Here is an 8,642-nt window from a genome sequence, read left to right on the forward strand (position 1 = left end):
ATATTTTTATTCTGATTTATTTTTTAGGAGCAGGGAAAAAAAAACAACTAAATCCCAGCTTCACCACGGTTATCGACGCGATTCCCAGCGTGCCCCGCGCGGGGCCGGAAATGAGTGCTTTTAGTGTTTTGTTTGTTTTTTTTTTTTAATGGTTTTATTTTTCGGGAGGCGGGAGCAAGGCGTTGCCATGGCTACCGGGGGGACCCAGCGTGCCCCGCGCGGGGCCGGAAGTGAGCGCCTTTCTGCGCGCCCGTTGTTTTGGCCTAGGCCTGAGGCGTTGCCATGGCTACCGGGGCTACCCAGCGTGCCTTGCGCGGGGCCGGAAGTGAGTGCGCACTTCCGGCGGGGTGCTACCCCGGTCAGTGTCGGTGTCGCGGGCCGGGGCCGGGATTCGGATCGGGATTCGGATCGGGGCCGCCGCCGCCATGAAGGACGTGCCGGGCTTTCTGCAGCAGAGCCAGAGCTCGGGGCCGGGGCAGGCCGCCGTGTGGCACCGCCTGGAGGAGCTCTACAACAAGAAGTGAGGCCCGGGGGGGGGCCGGGGGGGATGGGGGAAGTGTCGGGCGTGGGGGGCGAGGGACGGCGCGGGGCCGGTGCGGAGCGCGGGGGTGCTGAGCGGCTCTGTGGTTTTTAAAGGCTGTGGCACCAGCTGACGCTGCAGGTCTTGGACTTCGTTCAGGACCCGTGCTTCGCCCAGGGAGATGGGCTCATCAAGGTGAGGCACGCGGGTGTCCCGGGGGGGTTCTTGCTGCCCGTGACGGATCCGTAGGGGTGTTACTGTACCGATCACAAGAGCTCTGGGGCTTCAGAGCATTACTGAGCTGGGTGAATTCAATCTGGGGGGGGTTATGAAGCACGCAGGTTTTGGTTAACGTATTAAAAACCTGCCGAGATTAAACGTGTTAGTGTGAGGAGCTTCAGGACAACGCTGTCTTAATTCCAGGCACTTCAGATTTTTGTGGGGGTGCAGAGGGAGTCTCTTTACTTTCATAATACAAGAGTTACAATCCCAAACACAGCATGAGTTGTCACACGCTCACAATTGCTTCAAGTCATGTGGTAGTTTGTTTCACGTGTTCTCTGGGAAGTTTTTCTGTTTTTGGAGATAACCACTTGCATGAATAGTTGTGTGCTTTCCCTCTCCTTTGTGTTTTTCCGTCCAAATCCTACTTTGTACTTCTTTCCGTGACAAAGAGCTGTTAGGTTCTAGGTGCAGGCTCCTCAGGATGCGTACAGAGAGATTGGAAGTGTTCAGGAAGGTGATGGTTGTGCCGCGGTAACTGAAGGTGTGCACCAGGCCCGTCTGTAGCAGGAAGGCACTGTGCTGCAGGACCTGCCAGCTCACGAGGTTCTTGAATCGTGCCTTGCAGGTGGAAGGAGACAGGACAGATGAAATTATCCAGACTAAGCAACCTGGGGCTCCTGAATTTTGTGTGCCGTAGGCATTCCTCTGCTGGATGCCCACTGCTTTGTTGAAGGGATGCATAGGAACGCAACGAAAGCTAAATGTCTTAGGTAAAATGAAATATAACTTCACCCTGACTGCCAATATCTTTGTACCCACAGCTTTATGAGAACTTCATCAGTGAGTTTGAACACAGGTGAGTTCATTTGCCTGGAAGTTTTCAGGTAATGTGCACTTGGCCACGACTCCTGTGGCAGTGACTTTTCTGTTGTTCCAGGGTGAATCCCTTGTCCCTCGTAGAGATCATTCTTCATGTAGTGAGGCAGATGACAGGTAGGTGACTATACCCGCTGCCTGCAGTGTTTTTAAGAAGCGATGACTATGAAATGTAACCAGTTAATAGGAATGGCTAAATATCCAACGCTAAGCTGTTGTGTCCCTGTTATGTTGGAAAGGGAAGCACCAGCAGGAAAAGCTGAAATAATTGCTGCTGCATGAGAGCAGTAGTACCGCTGTTTTGTTGGGGAATTAGCTGTCGTGCAGAAAGCCTGGCCTACAGACAGTGGCATCTCTGGGGGGTTGAGCAATACGCTAGGAAAAAATATTCCAGTCTTCTGGAATTCTGTTAAAGGATCTTTTTCAAGGTTGAGATTTAGTTCTGCTGAAATTCGTGATATTGCTGCTTTTTTTCCTCCACTGCAGATCCCGCTGTGGCCCTTACTTTTTTGGAGAAGACTCGAGAAAAGGTATTTTAGAGGCTGCCCTTTCTAGCGGTTCGCTTTCAGGAATTGTTTTGCACTTGAACTTATCGTACAGCTGAAGAGGCAGATTGTGTGTGTTGAGACCTGCGCTGGAGAACACTTGCTCTCTACAGCGAACGATGCTGTGTTTTAAGGCAGGAGCCTGTTAACAAATGAAATGCAACTACCTGTAGGTGTCAGGAGCCAGCCTGGCTGGGGTGGTGACGTTCTCTAACTGTGTATCTCCGTGTAACTGCAGGTAAAAAGCAGCGATGAAGCTGTGATTTTGTGTAAAACGGCCATTGGGGCCCTGAAGCTGAACATCGGAGACCTGCAGGTCACAAAGGTGAGAAGAGGAGAGCTCTTCGTGTATTGCAGGTCACAACTCAGAGCCTCGCGGAACCGGCAGCATTTAGAGTGCTTGGTGACGTTCAGCTCACAAGGACTGAACTGCAGTACTTCGTTTCCTGCATTGTTTTCCTTCATCCTCTTGGCTTTGGCAGTGGCCTCATCTGCGTTACTGCTGAATGGGTGCTACTTCTGGAACAAACAGAAGTGCCAAACCCTTAGCAGTAAACTGAGAGGTGGACGCGGGTGAGTTGTACCCTTACCTGTAACAAACAGGCTTCCTGCTCTCCTCCAGGAGACCATCGAGGAGGTTGAGGAGATGCTGAACAATCTCCCTGGGGTGACTTCAGTTCACAGCCGCTTCTACGACCTCTCCAGCAAGTACTACCAGACGATTGGGAACCACGCCTCTTACTACAAGGATGCTCTGCGCTTCCTGGGATGCATCGATGTCAAAGATCTGCCAGGTAACTCCTTTGCCAGGCACAGAAAGCCCCGACTTCCATTCTGTTTTACCGTTTTAAATAACTGCACTGGCAGAGAAAAGGTTTTCTCAACATGATTTTGAATCTGTCGTTGTTGGGTCAGGATCAAGGGGGAACACCAGAAGAACGCCCGAGTAGGATTCGGCCCAGAAGTGTATTGAAGTGCTGGGGTCAGGGGGTAGTGCTTCTACTGGAAGGGATAGTTTTTTCGAGTTCCCCAAAATCTTCAAAATAGGTTTAAAAAATAGCCAGTTTGTGCCGCTGCTGTGGAAATTCAGAAGCCTGCAGTAATGGTCTTGGGAGTAGATGAGGAGGAGGAAGGCTGGAGATGATTTAATACGGACGCAGAGAGGAGGGTGAGGGAAGGGGTGATGGGTCTTAGGCTGCTGCTTCATCCTGATTTTTGTTTCTGTTGTTTTGAGGGTGGTTTGTAATTTTTTTTTTTCCCTGCAGTGTCAGAGCAGCAGGAGAGAGCCTTTACCCTGGGGCTGGCGGGGCTCTTGGGAGAAGGTGTTTATAACTTTGGGGAGCTGGTAAGTTGCAGCTGCTTTGTTTCAGTTCTTAAGTACCACGAGTTGATTTTACCCTGTTAACACTGCCTTGCCTGTGTTCTGCAGCTCATGCACCCTGTTCTGGAGTCCCTGAGAAACACTGACAGGCAGTGGCTGATCGATACACTTTATGCTTTCAACAGTGGTAATGTAGAGACATTTCAGGCTTTGAAGTCAGCATGGGGACAGCAGGTGAGTGAACGAGTTATGTTGCATAAGGCTAGGCTTGGTGTTTATAGAGTTTGCTTAGGAGATCCTATAACTTGGGTTAAATTTCCTGAATCTTTGCACGGGTGTAATTTTAATCATGGCATAGCAATGCTTCTTTCATAGAAGCACAGAATCATTCAGGTTGGAAAGCCCTCCAAGATCATCTGGTCCGACCATCCGCCTACCACCAATTTCCCCACTAACCCATGTCCCCAAGCACCGGGTCCAACCTTTCCTTAAACACCCCCAGGGACAGTGACGCCACCACCTCCCCGGGCAACCCGTCCCAGTGCCTGACTGCTCTTTCTGAGAAGAAATGTCTCCTCATTTCCAACCTGAACCTCCCCTGGCACAACTTGAGGCCATTCCCTCTAGTCCTGTCGCTGGTTATCTGCAAGAAGAGGCCTACCCCCAGCTCCCCCCAGCTTCCTTTCAGGTAGCTGTAGAGAGCCTCCTCTTCTCCAGACTAAACACCCCCAGTTCCCTCAGCCGCTCCTCACAGGACTTGTGCTCAGTGTAGTTTTTAGGAAGCCCTGTGTGGTGCCACGAGTTGGACTTGACAGTCCTCGTGGGTCCCTTCCAACTCAGGATTTTCTGATTCCATGATTATCGACACGGCAGTACTTTGCAGGGTGATGTGTCTGCTTCTACAAGGCTGTGGCCATTTAGTAGCAGGTTGCCCATCTTGTGAAGCCCATTTAAGCGTGCAGTTTTCAAGACTTGTTTTATGGAACCACTGCCAAGCAGTAGGTGGATTGTAATGGTGTCTTTCCCTTGTAAATGAGGATAATGGGTTGCCAAGTGGCTTCCTTCAGTGTACAGCGTGCTCCCGTGTGTGGGGGGAAATAAGTACTAATGAACTTGTTTCATTTTATCTTCTCACAGCCAGATCTGGCTGCAAATGAAGCACTTCTGCTGCAGAAGATTCAGCTTTTATGTCTTATGGAGGTGAGCAGCTGAGCTGAGAGCTGTTACGTGTTAAATGTGGGAAATGGAAAGGCACTGCTCTAACTGCCTTTTGATGGGGGTAGCACTGTAAAGTGGTGTGTTCTTTGCTGGATTTACTTGTTTCACAGATCCTCGGGGTTATAACTAGTTGTTGACTGCAAGTTTTGCCTCTAGGTGGTGCCAAAAAGCAAGTACTGCTAGGAAGAGTCTTCAGCTACTACTTGTTTGCAGTGTGAAGGGTGTGCTCTTTCAGGCAGGATGTGGAGGTGGGGAAGTAAGGTGCAGCCTTTGTATCTGAGAATAGTATCTGCAAAAACTGCTCAAATATAAAAGTTCTAGTATAACAAAGACTTCTGTAAACACAGTTAACATTTTAATTTCAGGAGGCCTGAAAATTCTTTCCCTGAGAGGCAACCCTAAATATTTAAAACAATTTCTTTCCTGGAAGGCTTTGGCTCTATTGTTACCAAATAATACTGATGTATAATCCTCCATGGCTCTGGATCTGTTCTCAAAAACTTAAAATATTGAGTATCTGAAGTATAATGTATATTTATATATTTGTGCACTGGTGTGTGTGCATATATTCCACTTCTTGTGTCTTACTGTGAACTAGTCTTACGTCCTCTAGGCCTTGCGTTATGCCAGGAATTTGGTGGGCACCGAGACACTCGAGCACAGATCGATCTACTTTATTTGGAGATTTTGTTGTCTAAGAAATGCTTAGAGAATCTAGGTGTGTGGAGGGAGGAGTGAGGGGTGCTGCTCCTTTCTGCTGATGTAAATCTGTTTTTATTTGAAGTATTTTGATTAAATGTAAGGAACGTAGTTGGCGCTGCATGTTGAGCGCCCAGCAGGGTGGTGCAATGAAAGCTGTGCACCCTGTGTGTGGAGGGGAAATAAAACTATGGGGCTTTATTTTTTTGTTTTGTTTGCTTGAATTCAGATGACTTTCACCCGACCAGCCAATCACAGGCAACTCACTTTTGAAGAGATTGCTAAGAGTGCCAAAGTCACTGTGAATGAGGTGAGTTCAGGTCTGACACTTTGATATCTGAGTTTGGAAGCTCTAAAAGCTTCTGAATAGGTCTACTCCCATAGCTGAACTCTAAGTATAAATGTTCTCCCCTGCTCTTGTGCATTTGGAGAACTCTGTTCTTGCGAGGAATTGTTCCTGTTTCGTGGTGAGTTTGGCAGATTCTTCGTCATCCAGTGAGGGGAGATTCCACCGTGTCACTGATGCTTAATTTTTCTCACAGTGAAGATTTTTTTTCTGTAATCCAGGTGGAATTCCTTTGAAGCAACTTCTGCCTGTTGTCCCTTGTCTTTTCATGTGTCCTTGTAAGAACGGTACCTCCATGTTCTGTGTTACTGCCTTTTAAGTTTTGGAAGCCAATGATGAGATTTCCCCAAGCTTTCTCTTATTGAAGCTGAACAAATCCAGTTTCTTCCTATGTCAGGTTCTCCACCTCCTAATCTTGGTGGCTCTTTGCTGTACTCTCCAGTTTTGCATTGCCTGACTTAAACTAAAAAGGGGGTGGTGCAAAGCAGGACCCAGTGTTGCAGGTATGTTCGAGGAGGTGCGAGTTCGCTGTCCCTGCTGCGAGTCCCCTCCTTTTCAGCAGGGCTTCTGCAGCCAGAGCTCAGCCTGTGCTGCTGCTGGGAAACTTTCTGTCTCAGGTGCAGGACCTCGCGCTTGTCTTCGTTGTACTCCACGCAGTTCTTGTCAGCTCAATCTGTTGAGGTCTGTCTTTAGAGTGACTCTTATTTCTAGCTTATCTACCTCTCCTACCAGTTTGGCTTCATCTGCAGATTTGTAATGCTCCTGATTTCAAATATAATTAACTGGTATCAGACCCAGTATCAATGCGTGAGAAACTCTGCTTGTAACTAGCTGTTTATTCAGCTCTGCATCAGTAACCACTACCCTTTGAGCTTGGAGGTGTAGCAGATTCTTTCACTCATCTTGCGGTCCCTCTGTATGCTTTGACGAGCTTGTCAACAAGAATGTGGTAAAAGGTTTTGTTGAGTGCCTTGCTAAAAGAAAGGTGCAGAGCACCTACAGCTCTTCATCCACTGAATAAGTTATTTCATTTAGAAGATGGGTGTGAGAGACTGTAGGTGGTCTTGATTTTTTCTGAATGTAGAAAGCCGCAGGCTAGATCCATGTAAGAATTTCATCCATCTTTGGAAAAGCGGATGATTCTGTGTTCTTGATGAGTTTTTTCTTTTTAAGGTGGAACTGCTGGTGATGAAGGCTCTCTCAGTAGGCTTGGTAAAGGGCAGTATTGATGAAGTGGATAAGAGGGTGCACATGACGTGGGTACAACCACGTGTGTTGGATTTACAGCAGGTAATGACCAGCTTGAATACTATGGCAGTACTGACTTGTTTTCTTGTGTCTGAGGTGACCAGAAACTAAAGTAACAACTGGGAAGGGTCACTAGCCGAGAATGTCTCCCTAGTGTTTCTTGAAGCTGTTCAAGGAGCTCAGAAGTATATCAGCTTTTCCTCCATCCTTTTTATATTGCCTTCTTTAGCTCTTACCTTAAGTATATAGTGCATCTTGTGTCTGTTTTGCAGCAGTTGGTTACAAATCTGTCAGGCGATAAACTACTAGCAACACTTCTCAAAAACCACACAAACCACCAGGAAACACAAATGCGATGACAGTATGCTACAGAAGGCTGCAGATGTTTACATGGCTTCTTCAGACCCAAGTGCATGGAACAAAATGCTGTGTTCCTGGGTTGTAGGTGACAGCCTTGTCTTGGGAAGAGAGTAGTTCAGGGTGGTAAAGAAGATGAATTTGAGAAGCTCAGCACCTTCGTAATAAATGTTTTGGGAGATAGTATAAAGTGCCCTTACCTTTTGAGAAACACACACACACACAAAATTGCTACATACATGGAATAATAGCTGCAAACAATTCCTGTTGTGCATTTCAGTTTAATTTAAAATACCATAGGTTTGATGTTAAGAGATGTTAGGCAGTGTCTTTTCTAGATGCATGGGGTTGTGAGAAGGTGAGATCTCAAGCATTTGTCCTTAACAGTGAATGTTGGTGTTCTAGTGGGAGGGAGCAGCAAAGTTACTTTCTGTGGACTTGTCTTCCAGATCAAAGGGATGAAAGATCGCCTAGAGTTCTGGTGCACAGATGTGAGGAGCATGGAGATGCTGGTGGAGCACCAAGCCCACGACATCCTGACATAGAAGCCCTTGCACTACCCTGGGACAGTAACTTCTGCTGCTGCTGCTACTAGCAGCACTCAGACCACTGACTCTGTACTGAATTATATGGAAGGGGGGTGGGTGGGCGGGCAGAGGGGAGAGCAGCTTTCTGATGCTTGGTCGGAGGAGTAAGTGGCCTTTTGCAGTGTAACCCTTTGGTGCTTGGAGTCAAGATTTCCCTACGCGCTACCATTAGTGGCACTGACCGTGAGAGCTCCCATCCTGCTCTTGTAAAAAAGTGGACACAGGCTCCACAGTGGTTTATTTATCGGTTTTGCTATCAAGCTGTTGCGGGAGGATGATGCTGGTTGCATGTTACAGGGGTGGAGGTTATTTGCCTGGTAAAGGGGTAGCAGAAGCTCCTCTATTAAGCGTGCTAGAGAGGTGCCTGATCATTGTATGTGGTATTACGTAGTGGTATTGGCCTTAGGAGGGCGTGACCTTCCCTGGTATCCTCTCCCTCTGTGCCCCTGCAGCAGCCCCAAGGCAGCGTTGCTGAAATCATCTTTCTCTTTTCGCCCTCTTTCTCCACAACCCCTCCTCCTCATTTGCAGTAGAGGGAGTGTTTACTCCATCAAAGGGTTTTTTCCAGGATTACCGTTCAGTGGATTTGGTTTTATATACTTCTGGGGGTTGTTGTCTTTTATGAACACTCTGTGCTAAAGTGAGTTGCAGCAGTATTGCTGGAATAAACGTCTCTGCCTTCCCTTTTTTTGTAGTTGGT

At 47.7% G+C, this 8,642-nt stretch overlaps 1 protein-coding gene across 1 annotated transcript; it reads left to right on the plus strand.

Moving 5' to 3' along the window:
- The first annotated feature begins 316 nt into the window (after positions 1–316).
- On the plus strand, positions 317–8,629 carry PSMD13 (proteasome 26S subunit, non-ATPase 13). The gene is made up of 13 exons (XM_080594694.1): positions 317–520; positions 637–715; positions 1,567–1,601; positions 1,683–1,738; positions 2,108–2,151; positions 2,405–2,491; positions 2,789–2,960; positions 3,432–3,511; positions 3,596–3,721; positions 4,625–4,687; positions 5,634–5,714; positions 6,924–7,040; positions 7,805–8,629. The coding sequence occupies exons 1-13, from the start codon at positions 426–428 to the stop codon at positions 7,898–7,900; spliced, it is 1,131 nt and encodes a 376-aa protein (XP_080450820.1). The 5' UTR covers positions 317–425; the 3' UTR covers positions 7,901–8,629.
- Positions 8,630–8,642: the final 13 nt, after the last annotated feature.

The sequence above is a fragment of the Anser brachyrhynchus genome (genome assembly GCF_964034855.1).
Source record: "Anser brachyrhynchus genome assembly, chromosome: 5".
In the NCBI taxonomy this organism is placed as follows: domain Eukaryota; kingdom Metazoa; phylum Chordata; class Aves; order Anseriformes; family Anatidae; genus Anser; species Anser brachyrhynchus.

Bases quoted from the DNA above. Each gene is read 5' to 3' on its own strand.
- PSMD13 (XM_080594694.1), top strand. From the start codon at position 426: ATGAAGGACGTGCCGGGCTTTCTGCAGCAGAGCCAGAGCTCGGGGCCG. The intron at 2,492-2,788 runs GTGAGAAGAGGA...GCTCTCCTCCAG, and splicing joins GAGACCTGCAGGTCACAAAG to GAGACCATCGAGGAGGTTGA. The intron at 3,512-3,595 runs GTAAGTTGCAGC...TGTGTTCTGCAG, and splicing joins TTTATAACTTTGGGGAGCTG to CTCATGCACCCTGTTCTGGA.